This window comes from Artemia franciscana, chromosome 21 (assembly GCF_032884065.1).
Source record: "Artemia franciscana chromosome 21, ASM3288406v1, whole genome shotgun sequence".
Taxonomy (NCBI): domain Eukaryota; kingdom Metazoa; phylum Arthropoda; class Branchiopoda; order Anostraca; family Artemiidae; genus Artemia; species Artemia franciscana.
This window is the reverse complement of record NC_088883.1, coordinates 7,730,123-7,751,162: the sequence shown is the minus strand read 5'-3', so window position 1 is coordinate 7,751,162 and position 21,040 is coordinate 7,730,123. Positions and strand designations below refer to the sequence as shown.

The window sequence follows — 21,040 nt, the reverse complement described above, 5'->3', positions numbered from 1 at the left end:
CATTTATTTTTTATTTTCCCTCTCACCTTTTGTTTTTCTATAAAGGTCTGAAATCTACATTTAGTTTCCATCTTTCATGGATTTCTGAATTAAATTATTATGGGAAATATAAGAAGGGTTACAACCAGAATAAGCTCTCATTTGACGTTGAATTTAGAGTGTCTGTGAATCCTTTTGTGCTTGTTGACAAGTTTAACTTATGTTGATCATTATATCATAGAATTCTTTTATTTTACAAATAATTGATCGACTAAAAGATACCATATTTTGGCCATGACTTGAAAAGAGTGTCACCAAATTCTAGATAGCATAGATGGTTTTATGCCGACATTAGCACCAGTTTCCATCTTATAAGTTACCCATACTCTTTGGATTAGGTCCTATACTAAGGTACCCTGATCTTCTTTTTTCTTCTGGAGTATATTTGGATCACTCTTGTCGATCACCCTTTTACTTCTCACCCAACTGGGTAATGTTAACTGAGCTCCTTTCTGGTGGAAATAGAAGAGTGTTACATATTACGGGTAATCAATTTGTGATGTATCTGTCAGTTTTTTGAATTATGTCTCATAAATTAAAGTTCAATTTTTTTTAGAAATCCCAAAGTTTTCAGTAAAAATCACATTAAATTGCTGCATAAAAAAATATACTTAGGAATTAAATATAATGGATGTATATATATATATATATATATATATATATATATATATATATATATATATATATATATATATATATATATATATATGTGTTGTCATCCTCGAGACGTAATTTTCGGACCTTTCAACTATTTTGAACAAAATTACTATCTACAAATTTTGATTCGATGTGATTGAGGAAATGATTATTTCACAAATAGTTGATTGACTAAAAGATACCATATTTTGGCCATGCCTATCAGAATGTATCTTATTTACAATAAATGATTTGATATCATGACATTTGAGTAATAAAAAATAAACCTGTTGTTATTGCATTAAAACAATTATATCTAAAGTTATAGTAATAAATAATTCCAACCCAAACAGATTTGGGTGAGTTTATGATGAGTGAGACAAACAAACCTTAAGTAGGCTAAACCCTTCCTGCTCTCTTCCCTGACGATATACTGATGCATTTATTTGATATTTTCCCTTGCTTATTTGAAATTTGTGCCATGTTTTTTGTGAGTGTGGGGGGGAGCTTAATATTATGTGGCACGAATTACATTGCTATACACTCTATAGTTACTAGGAATTTCGACAGTCTTGGAAGAGAGCTCCTTGAATCACAAGACAAAATTGAACAACTGAAAAAAAAAATTAAACCTTTCTGAAATGACCATGATAATCAGAGCTCTCAATATTTTTCTTAACGAGGTCACTCCAAACTATTCTTCTTTCATGGTGATCTATAGCAAGGACATTAGGAGTTCCAAGATTGGTTGTAATGATTTTTTTAGCATCTGAGCCATCTCCATTTGATCTTCCAATAAAGGCAGAGTTGGTATGACCTTGAGAAAAGTCTGTCCAAAATATAACTCTGAAATAAATAAATAAATTTATAACATACGTCTATAATATATATATATATATATATATATATATATATATATATATATATATATATATATATATATATATATATATATATATATATATATATATATATATATATATATATATATATATATATATATATATATATAGATAGTAAATTTAGAACATTTGAATGTCGACGATGTATATTTATCCATAACAAACTGATAAAACTAGAAACAAGAATATTTTACAAAGCACTTTAAACTATGAAAAGTATTGTATCAATATGATTTTGAAAAATGTAACCTAAGAAAATAAAAACCTAAAATCCAGAAATACAAAAAGACTGGGGCTAGAATGTCATGTCAATAATTTCACAGTAAAAATAAATAAATAAATAATGCATTTGTTTTGAACATACTAGTTCTAATTTTCAATTTAACACACAATCAAACATCTAAGAGTTTCGCATGTTCCAATAAGCTTTATATTATTTGCCTTATATTTCTTTACTTACAATTGATCTCTTAGACAAGAGGTATACAATTTCATATACCCAATTCGACATCAGTATAATTATAAAAAACTGACTTTGGTATGGTCACAAATATTGAACGACAGGTAGTGGCTCTCATCAAACAGGTATTAGATTGCAAAACCTTTTTTTATTGGCAGAAAAAGCAAGGAGGGAAGATTGGATTTGGCTCAATATATCCAAAACCAAACTGGACTTGACCGGAGGCTTCCAATATTGCAGGAAAAGTTAGAATAAGTTATGGCTAGTGACTACTGTACCGCAAACTAAAGAGCAAACAGTATGGCATTCAGCTGTTTATCAGACCATAGCACCATGGAGAGATTCCGTCATTAGACAAGGACAAATAAGTAAATAAGTGCAACCAGGAGTGGAAAAACGTGTTTCTGCATTTTGCTATTAATTGTTAAAGTCTATCTTTGAAAACAACAGGGTATCTTTGCTGGCATCTATTATCTTTTGCATGTCATAACAGAGTGCACTTATAGCTGACATTGCGCTAGAGGTTTATCAGTGTGTGTTGGTAATGAGTTTTACCGATTTTGTATAAACTCAATAACAAATATGTGAGGTAATTAAATATTTCAAATTTGTCATAACTGATATACTAGTGGTGACAGGGGGGGAGACAAAGATGTATTATATACCAATCTTGTTTATATATAAATGTCAACCATGATGGGTAAAATTTTGGTTTAATTTATTTCTCTGTTAAAAAGCAATGACATATGATCATTTTCACTACTTTCATGGAAGTTTTTCCATAACATTTATGATTGCCATGAGTATAATACAATTATATATACAGCAATCCCACATGGTTTTTCAAGACCACTGTACAAACGAAATGGTAAGTAGCTTATGGTAAATAGCAATAATAGCTTTTCCATGTGAATGATCTTGGTCCCAGACCCCCTCCACCACAAACACAAAAAAAGATGGGCAAAGAAGTACCAATAAGTTTTCAGGATAATAATGACACACCAATTACATAAAATTACCTTTCAATTGGATCCACAGCAATCCCACGCGGTTTTTCCAAAGGTAATTCATCAAGAACCACTGTACAAACAACATGGTAAATTGTGCATGCAATGATTTTTCTTGTTCCAGAATCAGTAAGGTAAAAATTCCTGGCTACCCAATCTATTGCCACTTGCTCAGGAACAGATAATCCTATAATCAGACACTAAGTTTGTGATTTTCGTGGCTTCACTTTACTAAAAACTTTCTAAACAGTGATGCTTGTTTTTTATATATACTAGACAAAAGGGCTTGCTTCATCTAGCAAAAAACCTGCAATTTAAGATGAACATCAACGAATCAGCTGCTCTTATCTAGAAGGTCTGATTCCACACTTGTAACATGGACTTGCATCAATTGATAGCATTGCAGCCAGTGGTAAGAGTTATCATCCAAACAACCATGGAGACCATAAACAACAAAACATTGGAAAGTTAGGTTTTAATCTATAAAGTTTTTAAAGATTAAAACTATAAGCTATAGAGAATTTTGTCATCATTTTTACAGTTTATTCCTAAAATGTGATTGTGATGATGAAGCAGATAATGAAATAAATGTAACTCTACTTTTAACTCAACCTGTATACACATATACCCAACTTATGTACCAAATACTACATATTTTGCTCTTTACCTTTGAAAACTAGGACTAATCCTCATTATTGGCCAAACTTGGCACATTTCAACGAAAAAGCCAAACTGATCAAGTCTAAAAATCTGAGGGCAATGAGAATATTAGTAATGAAAAATTATGCACGTTTCTCCAGCATGTATATCAGTTTGAAGTATTTTTTGACGATAATGAACATATTATAGACTTTAATTTTACCTATTAAAGTCTGATTCACAAGAAGAACCTAGTAGCAGGATTGGGATAAGTTTGGCAAAATTTGTTAAGTTGAATTTGGTTGAATGGTATATTTTCTACAAAGAAACTGATAACTGATTTGCTAGTGTGAACTATTGAAACAGAATTTGAGAGATATGAGGCAGTCCCTGTTTGCATCTTTGTTTAGCATAGTAGTGCATTGAAATACTTTTTCAAAAGGAATAACAGTCATAACAGTCATAAGGTTTTGAGGGCAAGGAGTTGGTAAGTACTGGATTGGGTAAGTGTATTTTACCAAGCCAGCCATTGCTATGGATGGTAATACATGGCAATACATTGATATATGTGTACATTGTGGAGAATGAATATACAGACATACATGGATGTCATGCTTGGTTAATGAAGAGAATCAATAGAGCACTCTCCCCCAACATTAATCCTAATTCTTAAAGACTCTTCCAAAGAAAAATAGTGGCCTGAAAGTTCAGTTTATTTTGATCTCCTGCTGGATAAAAGACCCCCCCCCCCCACAAAGAGTTGATTTGTGTTAAAATATGATAATAAGCAGTTGTAAACAATTCCTTGCCAATAGGTTGAATTTGTCTTTCCTCCATTTTTTGGAAGGGGTTAAACTAAAAAAAAGAAAAAAAATAGGATTCCAGAATAATGTTTGTTTAAACCCCTTTTCTCTGCTTTTAGATTTTTTACTATAAGTGTTTTGCATATTCTGTAAACTGAGGAGAAACAATAGCAAATTTTGCAAAAAAATTGGCAGTGGAAGTGATCATAAATTTAACCCATAATTAGGTGAGGGTTAAAGATCTAATAAATCTAGTTGAAATTAAAATGATATAAAATATTGATACAAAAAATAGTATGTTATAAAACCATCCTACCATAAAAAAAATAAATTTTTTCACCTTCAACAGAAAAATACGATATTTAAAATTTTCAATATAATTTTTAGCCTTTACACTCATGGCCCCTATGGCAAGTGAGTTAAGCTTTTTATTGTCAACAACCTTGTTTAGGAACTGATAATCCTAAAATCACACACTAATTTTGTGACTTTCATTACCTTAAATCACATTGTCCAGCGAAATAAGGATTAAATCCTGTAGAATCACTAGTTAGTGATGACGATGGTTGGATGTCTCAACAGCATCCCAATCAGTTCGCCATGGCTTTGATGACCATTCTCCATCAACGGCTCTTTTAAAGACAGCAGTACTGGGGGTAGTGACTGCTTTTTCGGTGAGAAAATTCCACAAACTCACTATTCTGTAAGTGAAGAAGCTATTGCGTAGTCTAGTGGCAGCTCTCTTCTGATACAGTTTCCGACTATGCCCCCTAGTTCTGGCAGACTGGTCAAGTTGAAATAGCTTATTTAATGGAGAGTTGTAATTCAGGAGCTTATGCGTCATGATAATATCACCCCTTTTACGTCTGTAGACAAGAGTGGAGAGTTTCAGCCTCTTCAGACAGGATGAGTAGTTTATATATTTGCATCCCTCAATTGCTTTCGTAGCCCGTCTCTGAACTATTTCTAACTTCTGCTGGTCACCTTTGTTGAGGGGGCTAGCAACACACATGCCAAACTCCAAATTGGGCCTGACCAATGCCTTATATAATTTAGTCATCACCATAGGTGACCTGCTAGTGATTGTTCTTTTTATAATGCCCAGGGTTTGGAGTGCTTTGGCTACAGCTGTCTGTGTGTGTATAGTGAATTTTAATTCTTTATCAACTATGACCCCCAAGTCTCTCTCTGCTTCAGACAAGATAATAGTCTGTCTTGATCCATCCATCCCTAACATATGATAAGGGCATTTCTCATTTTTCTTTCCAAAGTGGATTGTTCGACATTTATTTACATTGAATTCAAGCCTCCACAAAGTTGCCTAATGGTAAAGTACCCATAGGTCATTCTGTATAGAGGCTCTCTTATCGGGTGTTTCGACAGTTCCAATGAGTTTGGAGTCATCAACATAAAGACTTATTTTATTTTTGACTGTGGTTGGTGCATCATTAATATAAATGTTGAATAAAGTTGGTCCCAAGATTTTACTTTACTGAAAACTCTCTGAACAGTGATGCTTGTTTTTTATATATACTAGACAAAAGGGTTAGCTTCATCTAGCAAAAAGGTAGCATTTTGAAAGGAACATCAATGAACCAGCTGCTCTTATCTAGAAGGTCTGGTTCCTCACTTGTAATATGGACTTGCACCAATTGACAAAATTGCAGCCAGTGATCAGAGCTATTATCCAAACGACCATTAAGACCATAAACAACATACTATTGGAAAGTTAAGTGTTAATTTAGAAGGTTTGTAAGTATTAAAATATATGCCATAGTGCATTTTCAGGGCATTAGTAGGTAGCAAAGAAGGGGTTTTTCATTATTTTTTACTGTTTATTCCTAAAATGTGATTGTGACACTTAAGCAGATAATGAAGTAATTGTAACCCTACTTGTGATTCACCCTGTGTAAACATGTACCCAACTTTTGCACCAAATACTAAACTTTTGTTCTTTACCTTTAAAAATAAGGACTAATCCTCATTATTGACTTAACTTGACCTATTTCAAGGAAAAAATTAAACTGACCAAGTCTACATTTCTGAGAGCTATGAGAATACTAGTAAAAAAAAGTTATGCATGCTTCTCCACCATGCACATCAGTTTTAAGTATTTTTGACATTAATTAACATAATATAGACTTTAATATTACCTATCTAGGTCTGATTAACAAGAAGAACCTAGTAGCAGGATTGGGTTAAGTTCATTAGCATATGCTAAGTTGAATTCAGTTAAATGGTATATTTTCTACAAAGAAACTGATAACTGATTTGCTTGTCTGAATTACTGAAACAGAATATGAGGGATATGAGGCAGTCCCTGTCTGCATCTTTTTTTTACATGCTAGTGCATTGAAATGCTTTTTCAAAAAGAATAACAGTCATAAGATTTTGAGGGCAAGGAGTTGGTAAGTACTGGATAGGGTAAGTGTATTTTATCAAGCCAGCCATTGCTATGGATGGTAATACATGGCAAGGCATGGACAATATATGGACATTGTGGAGAAGAATATATGGACATACAGGGATTTCAAACATGGTCAATGGGGAGAATCAAAAGAGGGTAAAATTGGTGCAAACAGTATTATTGGCTTTCATATAAAGTGAATATACCGCTCAATGCCTTTTTTATGCTCTTTACAAATGTAATAATCGCTTCTACCGCAAATTCAGATTTAAGCACTTTTTGACCTCTTAAAAATGACCTATATATGGGGTCATTACAAATATGTAATAGTTTAGAAACAAATTTGGGCTATATATTTGCACATCAGGGGGGTGGGGGTAAAGCATAGCATGTATTAAATATGTAAACTAACCAATGCTGTATTTTTTTTTTTTTTATGTGTGTTTGTGCTGTTGCACTGGTGATTTCTCTTCTAATTAAAATTTGTTGTGCACAAACACACACACACACAAAAATACAGCAATGGTTATTTTACATATTTAATATATGGTATGCTTTACCCCCACCCCCCTGATGTGCAAATATATAGCCCAAATTTGTTCCTAGACTATTACAGATTTTTTATACCCTGTATTTAGGTCATTTTTAAGAGGTCAAAAAGTGCTTAAATCTGAATTTGCGGTAGAAGTGATTATTATATTTGTAAACAGCATTAAAAAGGCATCAAGTGGTATATTCACTTTATATGAAAGCCAGTAATACTGTTTGCACCAATTTTACCCAAAAGAGTACCCTCCAACATTTATCTTCATTCTTAAAGACTCTTCTGAAGAAAAATAGTAGCCTAAAAGTTAAGTTTGTTTTGATCTCCTGCTAGAAAAAGGAATCCCCCACAAAGAGTTGACCTGTGTTTGAATAAGATAATAAACATAGGTTGTAAACAATTCCTTGCCAATAGGTTAAATAGCACTTTTCTTCATTTTATGGGAGGAGCCAATCTAAAACAAAAACAGGATTTGGGAATAATGTTTGATTAAAGTCTCTACTTTTAGATTTTTCACTATGAGTATTTTGCATATTGTGCAAACTGAGGAGAAGCAATAAAAACCTTTACAAAAAAAAATTTGAAGTCCTAGGCTTTTCTCATATTCCTTTATGCTTGATTCTATGCAGATATGAAATTTATAATTGCAATAGAAATTTCATCCTAAGCTATGGGAATGATGCAGCCTTTGAAAATTGTATTTTGCACACTTCAAATTTCTATGTGATTGAAGTTGATTTTTTTTTTTTTTTACTTCTTTATAGCAAATGACTACTGAACATTAATATTAAATGTAAACTTTTGGAATCCTATATAACAATTGCCTTAATTGGCTTTGTCTGTAAAATCTAAAATAAGCTACTCTGTTTCTATCTATAACTTCACACAAAGTATAACATCAATTAGCCAACCCTGCCCCAACTACTACTCATGGGATCATGGATTTAAGCCATACACCTGATGCTGTCTTCTTTTTTCTATATCATAAGGGTAAAAATATTCAAAAAAAAGTTCTTTTGTACATAAAAGCTTATATTTTTTGAGTAAAAAAAAAACAATACTAGACTAGACTATACACACTTTCAGAAGGGTAGGATTCAACTGAATTAGTGAGATAAAGCTGGAACTTAAGGTGACTTCATAGATTTTTGGGGGGTATGGAAAAACAATTGTCTCTAATTGCTTTATTTTTTCCCTTTTTATGTTGGTTATCTGACAGGCTTTGCTGCTGGTATTGACAATTTTTTAGCACATAGGCTGCAATTTTGTAGGCAAAGTATGTAAGCTGGAAATGAGAATCACAGTGACAGCAAAAACTGTAAACACAAAACTTGCATGATTTATCTGTCAGTTCCTATCTGATGGAAACATTGTATATAATCCTTAGAGCAAAATACAAAAAAAACTCATCTGTATTCCCTTGATATGAACTCTGATTTGTTGACTTTTCATATTTTTCTTTTAGATTAATTTAACCCTAGTCCCCCTTCCTCATCATGGCTAGATAAGGCCCTAAGTTTAACACTAAGCATTCTGATTTTATTACAGTTTACAATCTTCTTTATATTTCTTTCTCAACAACAGCTAGTTCAAAATGACAAAGTTCAAAAAAAGAAAAGAAGAATCCTATCTGATGGAAACATTGTATATAATCCTTGGAGCAAAATACAAAAAAAAACTCATCTGTATTCCTTTGATATGAATTCTGATTTGTTGACATTTCATATTTTTCTTTTAATTTAGCCTCAGTCCACCTTCCTCATCATGGCTAGATAAGGCCCTAAGTTTGACACTAAGCATTCTTATTTTATTACAGTTTACAATCTTCTTTATACTTCCTTCTCAACAAAAGCTAGTTCAAAAAAATAAAAGAAGAATCCTATCTGATGGAAACATTGTATATAATCCTTGAAGCAAAATACAAAAAAAACCATCTGTATTCCCTTGATATGAACTCTGATTTGTTGATGTTTCATATTTTTCTTTTAGTTCAATTTAACCTCAGTCCCCTTTCCTCATCATGGCTAGATGATGAGGACATCATGGCTAGATAAGGCCCTAAGTTTAACAATAAGCATTCTGATTTTATTACAGTTTACAATCTTCTTTATACTTCCTTCTCAACAACAGCTAGTTCAAAATGACAAAGTTCAAAAAAATAAAAGAAGAATCCTATCTGATGGAAACATTGTATATAATCCTTGGAGCAAAATACAAAAAAAAACTCATCTGTATTCCCTTGATATGAAATCTGATTTGTTGACATTTCATATTTTTCTTTTACTTTAACCTCAGTCCCCCTTCCTCATCATGGCTAGATAAGGCCCTAAGTTTAACACTAAGCATTCTTATTTTATTACAGTTTACAATCTTCTTTATACTTCCTTCTCAACAACAGCTAGTTCAAAAAAATAAAAGAAGAATCCTATCTGATGGAAACATTGTATATAATACTTGAAGCAAAATACAAAAAAAAACTCATCTGTATTCCCTTGGTATGAATTCTGATTTGTTGACATTTTATATTTTTCTTTTAATTTAACCTCAGTCCCCCTTCCTCATCATGGCTAGATAAGGCCCTAAGTTTAACACTAACCATTCTGATTTTATTATGGTTTATGATCTTCTTTATACTTCCTTCTCAACAACAGCTGGTTCAAAATGCCAAAGTTCAAAAAAAGAAAAGAAGATCAGCAAGCTTTTGTTTACAACCAAGGGCATTTATCAAGGCATTTGGGGAGGGGGATTGCAGTCAAACTGGAAGCTTCTCAGAAAGTTAAAAAAAATGAAAACCATATATGAGTTTAGTATTTAGATGTTAAGCCCATAGTGATTAATTCAAAATAGAATATAGACCTTAATTTAAAATAGCTAGGCCTAATTTGTAAGAGGGGTCCAGCAGCAGAGTTGGGGTAAATTCTGGGTTTGGATGTTCATGCTATATATGAGTTGACTTAAGGAAATGAGACTTTCAGGAATGAATGAAAAACCTAAATTATACCCTGGAAAGGTGTTTTCAAGCTCTTATCTCAGTAAATTTATAGCAAACAGTATTACTGGCTTTTGTATAAAGTGAATATACCACTTGATGCCTTTTTTTATGCTCTTTACAAATATAATAATTGCTTCAGATTTAAGCACTTGTTGACCTCTTAAAAATGACCTAAATATGGGGTATAAAAAAGGTTTAAAACATTGGTCTCAAACTTTATAACATTGGACCAAACTTACCATTTCATTATAAATCCATTTTGTTAATGTTATATTATCCACAAGCACTGATTTTCCATGATTAAACTGGATAAATAAATTTTACCAATGTTATGGTGTTTTCTCCTTCCTTGACATCAAATTTTAAATAAAAGCATGCGTTGTTGGTCAAAAATATGAAAGCTGGCTATTACAAACACCAGTTATACTGTTTGCTATAAATTTAACTATATTAAATACAGCAATGGTTAGTTTATGTATTTAATATATGTTATGCTTTACCCCCACCCCCTGATGAGCAAATATATAGCCCAAATTTGTTTCTAAACTATTACAGATTTGTGATTTCAAATATCCTATTATTTGGTAAAAAAAACAACTGAGAATGCATGCTTTAATTGAAATTTCAGCAACAAGGAAGAAGAAAATGCCATAACATTGGTAAAACTTATTTATCAAATTTAATCATGGAAAATCAGTGCTTGTGGATGATATAACAATAAAAAATGGATTTATAATGAAACAGTAAGTTTGAGATCAATGTTATAAGGTATTTAATGTTTGAGACCAATTTTCTTAGCCTTTTTTATACCCCATATTTAGGTCATTTTTAAGAGGTCAAAAAGTGCTTAAATCTGAATTTATGGTAGAAGTGATTATTACATTTGTAAAGAGTATAAAAAAAGCATCAAGTGGTATATTCACTTTATATGAAAGCCAGTAATACTGTTTGCTATAAATTTACCCTTATCTCTAATCCTGTCTATTTGTAAAGCTTGGACAATTGTACAACAGAAAGGGTTATACTTGTCCTAACTTAACTTGTCTTTGATTTAAATCCCCCCCCCCTATTGGTCAAATATATACCCTGTATTGCAGATAGGCTAGTCTAGGCTATGCAAGGAATTTTCCATGTGTCACTCTTCTTCAAATTGATTTGACAGTTTATCAAATTGATAAAACATGCATTGCTTAAATAAGCTACAATTCAGGGTGTATGTTTGAACATAAAGGGGTGGGTAAAGGAAATTCTGGATGATAAGGAATGTTTTAATTGGAAGAAAAAATTCGGATTCTAAAGGAGTGTCTATTTCTTAGCTATCTCAAAAACCAGTGAGTCAAAAACTATAGGCTACCATATTTCCACCAAATTTCTATAGGCCGTCGACAATTTTGCTTTATGATAATTGTTCAGCAGAAACCGAGTCAGCGTTTTGAATTTTTAAAATTTTGAAATTATGATTATTGGCACTGCCAAAGCTTAAATATTCGTTTAAACAAGATTGTTTTTTTTTTAATAAGAAATGCCAGGCTGAAGCCCATGGCAATAGATTTGTTAATAAAAAGAGCACCTTTTAAAGATTTTTTACATAATTCACAGAGGATCAGCACACTGTGTCCATTCTACGTCACAAAATATGCCAAGAAAAATTGCTGCTCGCTTCGTAACAATGTCTTCAATTAATGGAATTTTTGTTTTCCGGAAGAAACGAATGGGAATTTGGTATGTGAACCACCCGTTTTTCTGCTTAAAACTGTTTATTCGCCTTTATATTGATTAATTGCTAATACTGACCGTAAAATATATAATAGAAATATAGCTATACGTAATTCCCTTGCTTTGAAACCTATAAGGACAGATTTGCCACAAAAAATAAATCAGTCTTTTGCTGATGGAGCTAATAACACATTCCTTTCTCTCATAAACCTCAAAGCTTTACTTGGGGAGGAAAAGCAGATAAATTGCTATGTCGCTGCCTGATCACCAAGCTAACAATATTTTCTGACGAGGCAACAAAAAGTTTTGGGATGGTCAAAAGTTTTATTGAACCTAATAAGACCAAAACCAATTCGTAAAAATACTATTCATTTTTCTTATATTTCCGTATTTCTGTTCCAAAAATGGAAACTCTCCATCTAGATCAATGCCTGGTTCAGTTTTTTTTTTTAGAATCCAAATAAAAAATAAATTACAAAAGCATCGTTTACAGAAAGGCTAAAGTTCCAAATATTTCAATTGCCTTTATGAGAGGTCTTAAAAGAAGCCTCTGGAATTGAACAGTTTTCTCTCAATCTAAGATGTTTGATTTAACAGTCTAACTTCAAATGTCATCGAACAAAGTTTTTTTTTATGAGCAAAATAATAAAAAGTGTTTGAGCTGCCACATGAGGTCGCTTTTGACTCCAGAACCTCCTTCTCCAAAATTTGACCTAGTATTTTACTTCAATCGTAGATAGTTTGAATTTATTCTTGATAGTGTTTGTTTTGGTGATTGTCACACTCATGAAAGCAGACGAAGTTTAGACGATTCCTGCCATTAGTTGACACTGGATGGTTTTTCGAAACCTTCTACAAATGAACTACACGCCGGGTCGTTATGTTGCAATAGATAAACATTTTTTGCTTTTAGAGGTAGGTGGGGCTTCCACATTCATATAGCAGGTCAGCCGGAAAAGATTGGCTGAAGCTGATCATGCTTTACGGTTTTAAGCTCTACCATACATTGGTAAAGCTACTCCAGCTGGAGGTGAATCCCTCACTATCTGCACTGTGAAGGAAGTATGGCTTACTTTAACTCCTGCTAAGAGAAGTGAAAAAAAGATCAATGGATCTAGCGATGTGCTACTGATAGAAGATCTTCTCAAACCTCTTTAAAAGAAGATCCGTCTTGATCTTAATGCAATTAAAAGACACATTTAAGGATAATTCAAATTCTGCTTCGACAAGTAGAAGACTTTAGGATCGTATTCAACAATAACTTGAGGGTTCTAGATATTTTTCTTTGGCTGAAAATATATCTGATGTTTCAGTCTGAAGTAATCTGCTTAGTGCCAGAGTTCTGTCAATTATACAATTAAAACTGTAGACAGTAATAATAAAAGCGCAGGTTAAAATAGTGCACAGCATGCAATTCGCTCTTGTCAATGGAAAACTGTCACGCCATGAAGGCACATATCTAAGTTCTTCAACTATTTTAAGAATTTCATCTCTGAAACGCCATATACTTTTGTTAAGTTCAACCCAACGAGCAAGCTTGTACATGATGACTTAAAACACTATGAAGGACGAAATTTCGTTTTGCCGATGCACTAAAAAAAAAAATGCAACCTCTTTATTACTACTTACAGCATTCCTGACATATTGGATTTTATTGCTCATGGATTTCGATAAGTTAAGAGCATAATCTTTGCAACTACAGAGGCTGCTTCTTTTAAAGACTTTTTGGATCCCTAATACTACCCATCGCATCTCAGAAATGTTGACACTGCGTCCAGCGCAGCTTATTGCAATACAATTGTCAACGATTAATCAAATGTCTTTCAATAGCTTGAGCAGAGACTTGCCTAAAATTTTACCTGTATTGTTTGGTTCATGTCCAGTTACACACTTATAATTCGTTTCGTGAAGGTCCAAAAATCCAACACAGACTTCTTCAATGCTGCTGTCATACCCATAGTTGAGAGAAAGACTAAGTTTTGAAGTATGTGACGCATCCGTGGTTTCGTCAAATATCACAGTGTAAAAATCCGATTCATGCATTCCTGTTTTTTATAGTACTTAAAATTTCTTCTACGCAACATTGTATCAAGTCATTTACCGTCGTCTTGCTAATAATTTAACCCCAAATCTTTCATAATGTTATAGCACCCCCCATGCTCTCACAGGATATGCTACTGCTTTAAGGTTTGTCAATCTTTATATTTCTTGTGAATTTAGAAGCGGTGATTAGGTCAAACTTCAACCTGAAGGGGGAAAGCACTCAGCAAGTGGACAGGCCTCCCTGTCTATGGAGTAGGTCGGGAGATTACCAGTGACAAACCACATTGCAACCACCATTTGTGCGCAGAAGCCATTTCTTGAAAGTCACCCTCCAAAGAGCTGGAGAAAAAACTTTGCTCCTCACTACCATACGGATCTTCTTCAGCTGTCAAAACACCTGAGGTACGCAGCATACATATCAAAGCCGCTAGGAAGAGAGGGGCTCAAAGATGACCTTCAAAAACATTAGGGACGCAATTCAACTTAGTCAAGTCAATTAGGTGTCCTTGCAGAAAATATGCCTTACAAGATCAGAAATGATGGTTTGAACAACAGAGTATACAAAAAAGCTTTAACTTACAAAAAAGTTTTAGGGAACTATCTTCATCTAAGCGAAAAATACAGATTAATTGCTTAATGCTGAATGCATTCCAATGAGAAAACTAAAAATCACCAGAATTGCCGTGTACTTTTTAATAGAGAATATTTACAATTTTTTGGTTCAAATTTTCTTATCCCTCATTGTACGAATTGAAATTTCAAATTTTTGTTTAAAGTGTACGTTTTCGAAAGCAATCTTCAATTTTGCTCAATATCTGTGAGATATTTCAATTCTGGATAAGGGTGTTTTTGAGGCCCAACTAATATGCCAGTCTTAAGCAGTCAAATCAGTTCTCCGCACTAAAACACTAGGGTTTGGTATATATTAAAATACAGCGTGACTATGAGGTGAGGTAGAACAATGTTCATAAGGCCACAGCTAATAATGGAAATTGTCAATTAAAAGTGACGAAAATTGTTGTGCAAAGAGTATAAATAGAGGTTTTATCTGCACTATTCTTAAAAGCCGAGCTGATGCATAAATAGCAAATTTTGTCGTAAAAATATAGGAATACACGAGATGGTAAATGGTCACTAACAACTAAGATGAATGGCGGAAATAATGGTAAGGATCACATAATTTAGCTTGATGTAAATAAACGGCTGGACCTATTTAGAAAACCTTAGGAAAAGTTTGTTGATGACATGGATGAAAGAGCGCGAGGAGCTCGCAGCAATACATGCTGTCTGGAGTTTATTTTAAAATATCACATAAAAACATCTGGCAGTGCCACGACTATGAGTTTTGCGACAGAGTTATTTCACTCTAATAAATCTACTCAATAATCGTGCGTAAAGTGACGGCGTGCATACTTAAAAATAGCTGGTTTAGTTCCCTAGAGTTTTTTTTTTATCCACCTTATTAAGTAAAACTGTATATAGACTGAATACGAGCATCAGAAACTGAATATTTTTCACTGGTGTCCTGAAATTTCAAAGCTTTGTTATTTTCGATACCCTTGCCAATCAATAGACCCATCCACAACAGAGAGGCAATTGCTAACCTGAAATCAGTCACGCAATTTTATCCAACGGGTTAGAGAAGCAGGTATTCCCAAATAGAACCTGTACAATCAGAATCAGAAGACTTTACTATGCTCACAAGAGAGTATGTATCTTTTCTATCCGAGAAGCCTGAAGGCAAGTGAGTATTTCTCACCATAGAGATTGCGTATCGTTAGTAGGTTTCATTAACATGATGAATAATACACTGATGAATATTTATGCTCAATTTCGTAGCTATACCCTTTTTTTCTTAGCGCTAGAGGCCAAGTTAAAATTTTCATGAATGGTTTTTTCGTGGGGGGCTAAGGGAGAATTTTGGGTTATGGGAACATATCTTTTTACAGTCCTCATAAAATAGTATGCGCAATGGTTTGTTTTCTTATGCTTCTCAACTAACTGCCTCTTTAGCTACTGTAAAAAAAAAAAAAAAAAAAATGGTAATTAGCGACAGACTATGGTTTCATCAGAATTACTTTGTGATTAAAAATGGAGAAGTTCGTAAATTAAATCTAATTTTCAGTTGCTTTTCAATTACGAGTTTTTACTTTTTTGGTTTTCTGTGCATTCCCTTTTTTGCTCCTTGGGTTATTGAGCCACTTTCTTTACAAATATTAATGAAAAAAAAAAGAAATATAGTTAATGCTATAAGGTATTAAGAAAGTAGGAATCAAACTGAATAAGAAGTGGCTTGTCATCCATTGGCTATCAGTTTAAAATATAAAAGATATAAAAGAAAGAAATACAATCTGGGTTGTAAAGTAAAGTAGCCTTTAAATTTTTAAAGACTCTGTTTTCTGAAAAGGTGAATTTACATTTAGGCCTACATAGCGTGGGATACAGAGGCGATGCATTACTCTTATTTTAGCCCTTCTCTTAGTTATTAAAACTATTCTCATTTTTTTTTGCTTCATAACATTTTTGTCAGATCTTGACAGTCATTTTCTAATATTACCCGTGGTTAGTCTAGGTTCTAGTTCTAGCTGTTCTGTTAAGACAGAAAATTGTGGTTTTATTTTGAGAAAAAATTGAGGTGACAGCTAGCTTCCCATAAGAAAAATACTATTTATGAAAGTCCACTCGGGGAAAGATGAAAATCAAATTCAGAAGGAGATATTCACTTCAAATATATTAAAAGAGAGAGAAATTATAGGATTACTCATCGAAAAAATCCTTTTAATTTGATTAGAAAGTTACATTCTTTTTCAACGGACCGCACAGCATGAACTATTGCGACACCACGACATCACTACTTCCGGACTTTATTTATGACTGGTAATTATTCAAAATGAATTATGTGAAGGGCTGCAAGTTTTATGGTACCAAGGTTTCAAATTCAGCTGTTTTTCATTTCTTAAAGTACCAAAGACACAAAAAAAGGAAATCTGATTGTTTTGAAAGTTTGATCTGATTGTTTTGACAAGCTTTTATTTTATGGTGTAGTTGTCTTTGAGAATCAACATACTACTTATGCTTGAAGTTTTACAGACGAAAAGCGCTGTCAAATTTTACTAATTATGTTTGTTGATTCGTTTTAACGGGTCAAAGTGGCAACACTGATGAAAATATGGTACATAGCTAAAAGTTGTATGAAATTGAAATAAGTATAGGCAAGTTTGAAAATCAACATGCTACTTATGCTTGAAGTTTTACAGACGAAAAGCGCTGTCAAATTTTACTAATTATGTTGGTTGATTCGTTTTAACGGGTCAAAGTGGCAACACTGATGAAAATATGGTACATAGCTAAGAGTTGTATGACATTGAAATAAATATAGGCATAAAGCATATCTTTAGCATAAAGAGCGAGGTATTTATCTCCTCCTAAATACCTCGCTCTTTATGCTAAAGTATTTTTGAATCCCTCATATGCGCAATAATCTCTGTTCGTTTTAAGTTTTAATGCTACTCCTTACTTTCAATTGAAAAAACTTTTTCATGTTTATATTTTCATTGTTTTTTTTTTAATAGTAATGCTAGAAAATCTTGCGCCCTTTTCATTGAATTTCTCTTCCCCCATGAAATATTCCTCCAAGGATAGATCCTCCCACATAGCCCCCTCTCCTCAACCCCACACCCAAACCAAAAAAATCCCCCTGAAAACGTCGGTACACTTCCCAATAACCATTACTGTATGTAAACATTGGTCAAAGTTTATAACTTGCAGCCCCTCCCCCAGGGACTGTGGGGGAGTAAGTCATCCCCAAAGACATAGTTATTATGGTTTTTGACTATGCGGAACAAAATGGCTATCTCAAAATTTTGATCTGTTGACTTTGGGAAAAAATGAGCGTGGGAGGGGGCCTAGGTGCCCACCAATTTTTTCGGTCAATTAAAAAGGGCACTAGAACTTTTTATTTCCGTTAGAATGAGCCCTCTTGCAACACTCTAGGACCACTTGGTCGATGCAATGACCCCTGGTAAAAAAAACAAAACAAATAACAAACAAACAAATAAACACGCGCCCGTGATCTGTCTTCTGGCAAAAAATACGAAATTCCACATTTTTGTAGATCGGACCTTGAAATTTTTTCCACAGGGTTCTCTGATACGCTGAATGCGATGGTGTGATTTTCGTTAAGATTCTATGACTTTTAGGGGTTTTCCTTCCTATCCTATGACTCTTAGGGGGTGTTTTCCCTTTTTTTCCTTATATACTTATATATTTAAAATCACTATAAAAATCCTATTCTTTTGACATATCTTTTAGCATCGAAGTTCCGTTTTTTAGAGTTGCGTTTACTATTGAGCCGGGTCGCTCCTTACTACAGTTCGTTACCACGAAGTGTTTGATGACTGTTATTTAAGTAAAAATAAAATAAAAAGTAACTAACTAGAGACCTAAATTTAGAAAAGTAAATAAAAGGCACGAAAAATTCTTCTATTTAAATAGTGATCTATTTTACTGTTTCAATATACAGTTTAGTTTACCAAAAATAAAAACTTGAAATTTGAACAAAAAATGATTTATTGTATTATATGACCCAATTTTAGTTGGCACGAAATTTGAATCGTATTTTAGAAAAATAGTGCCAAAGTTAAAATTTCGAAGAATTTACTGAAGGTAACTTTGGTTTAGTTCAAAAACCCGATTATAGTTAATAACCACTAATTTAATGAACACTATTTTTTTTTTATTATCACACGCTTAAAATCACAGATAACTACAAGCCTCTAAAATGCTTGCAATACTTTAAGGGGCTAACAACGCAGTCAATTCGCCCTTTTAGTAACATAAATCGGTTATAATTTCGGGTTTTTAAATTGGTTCGGGACGACAATAATGAATAATAATTAATTATCATGAACGATAATGAAGTTCTGGAACACACCCGTAGATACACAGAATATAAATTCATATCCCATAAATTTGTGTAAATAAATAGTCAAAGGTAAAGAAACATTTTTCTTATTATGCTGCTCAAATTTTAACTTGATTTTGTGAAAATATTTTCATGTTCTAGACGAGGAAGAGATGAAGAAAAACCATAGGGCTAATATCTTCACTGATGTTTAAGATTAGCAGTGACTATTTCTAATTTTATTAATTTATTTGTAAGTTTGATGTAAATCTAATTCACATTTTTACATTTCACTAAAAATTACATTATGCGAATTTAAAATATGAATATGGACCATAAAAATGGTACCAAATTTCAAATTTGAAAGAAATGTTGTGAGCAAAACACAAATTTACCCTTGCCCTGAAAGAGCATTTTCTTTTTAGTACGCCAAATCTAGATTTCTTGAAAATTCAGTTGTTTTTTTTTCACTGTCGAATTTTCAACTAATGATGTTTGGCAACAATTTTCTGTTAGCTGTAAGAAACAATAAAATTTTCTAGCAAATTGCCTATCTTTAAAACCACAAGCTGAAAAAAATAGTCAACATACTGTTTTAAATTAGTTCTGGTAAAAGAGGAGAAATGGGGGGGGGGGGATTTTGCTAGCTTTTGACAAATTGAAACAGCATAAAGTACCTTTTGCATTGCATACGTAAATGTGTGTGATAAGTGTTTTTACACGAGTAGTGCCTATACATATAGTGCGGTGTGTACAGCCTCTTACATTTGAACATGTACTTTTATACTAAGTTAACATAAAAATCTAATAAACCCTCCTAATCATCGTCTAAAAACCATCATAATCATCATAAGCAAATTATTCAAACATCAAAAATGTAGAATAGGGATGAAAATTCAAGCTCTGATTCATCATTAAGGGATTTTATGAAAAATTTAAGCATTTATTTTCCATGTGTATCAAATGATCATCAAGAAATTCCATTTTGCTGTTATTATGTTGACTTTTCCATGATATAAAATACAATTGCTTAGCATTCTTTTACAATGCATAACACACCATAAAGTCTTGAGTTATGTTTGTATTTGAGGCTCTGCAGTATAGCGTGAAAAAACCATAAACCTATTAGTAGTTAAGTGTAGATTGTTTTAGCCTATTAAGATAGCTTGCAACTGAAGATATTGGGAGGGATCCAACAAAATGATTTGCCAACTAGAATCTAGTCATCTGGAGTTGCTGCACGATAAGTTTGTTAGGTACTTAATGTTATTCACAACACACTCAATAAGTGAAGTTAGGCTCAATCGTGAAACAAACTACGATACAGGTACATGTTAAAGAAATATTTGGTACTTGTTTATTATTCAAAACACACTCGAGAATTTTGCAGAGAAAATCCGGTTTCATAGCCACAAAGACAAAACTTAATTTAGTTTGCTACGCATAGTGATAGAAGATAGTGTCCTAACATGGGTTTTGAAATGAAGATTTGGGATTTGCCAAAGACTGAAAAAGAAGCAATTATGGTTTTCCAGGATAAGGGGTTGTTGCCCACAACAAAACAGTGCGTCAATGGACACAACATGACTTTATACTCTTACGAGAAGGAACATTTTTGGAAGTGTAACAATAGGCTATGTTCAAACAAAGTCAATTTGCGTGTAAATACGTGGTTTGCTGACAGTAGAATACCATTTATATGGTAATTTTACAATTTTCCTAATAAATTACTACATTTTCATCATATTTTGTTTTATTTCATTAGCTTTATCAAAAGTTTGGGCTATATATTTTCACATTAGGGAAATGTACCTGCATTGCAGTTTGTTTCACGAAAGAACCTAACTTCACTTATTGAGTGTGTTCTGAATAATACACAAGTACCGTTTTTTAATATTGTACTTTGAATTCTTCAACAATCTTCTCCAAAAACCAAGGCTATATCCAGG

The 21,040-nt window shown here is 32.9% G+C and overlaps 1 protein-coding gene across 2 annotated transcripts in view; it reads right to left on the bottom strand.

The window, feature by feature from the left end:
* The window catches only part of LOC136041082 (vitellogenin receptor Yl-like), a gene marked incomplete at its 3' end in the record, with an annotated part of 238,165 nt that overhangs the window by 117,679 nt on the left and 99,446 nt on the right, over positions 1–21,040 (bottom strand). For both annotated transcript variants that reach the window (XM_065725635.1, XM_065725636.1), the window contains 2 exon segments: positions 1,308–1,521; positions 3,057–3,231. In XM_065725635.1, the coding sequence (XP_065581707.1) occupies positions 1,308–1,521; positions 3,057–3,231 (389 nt within the window).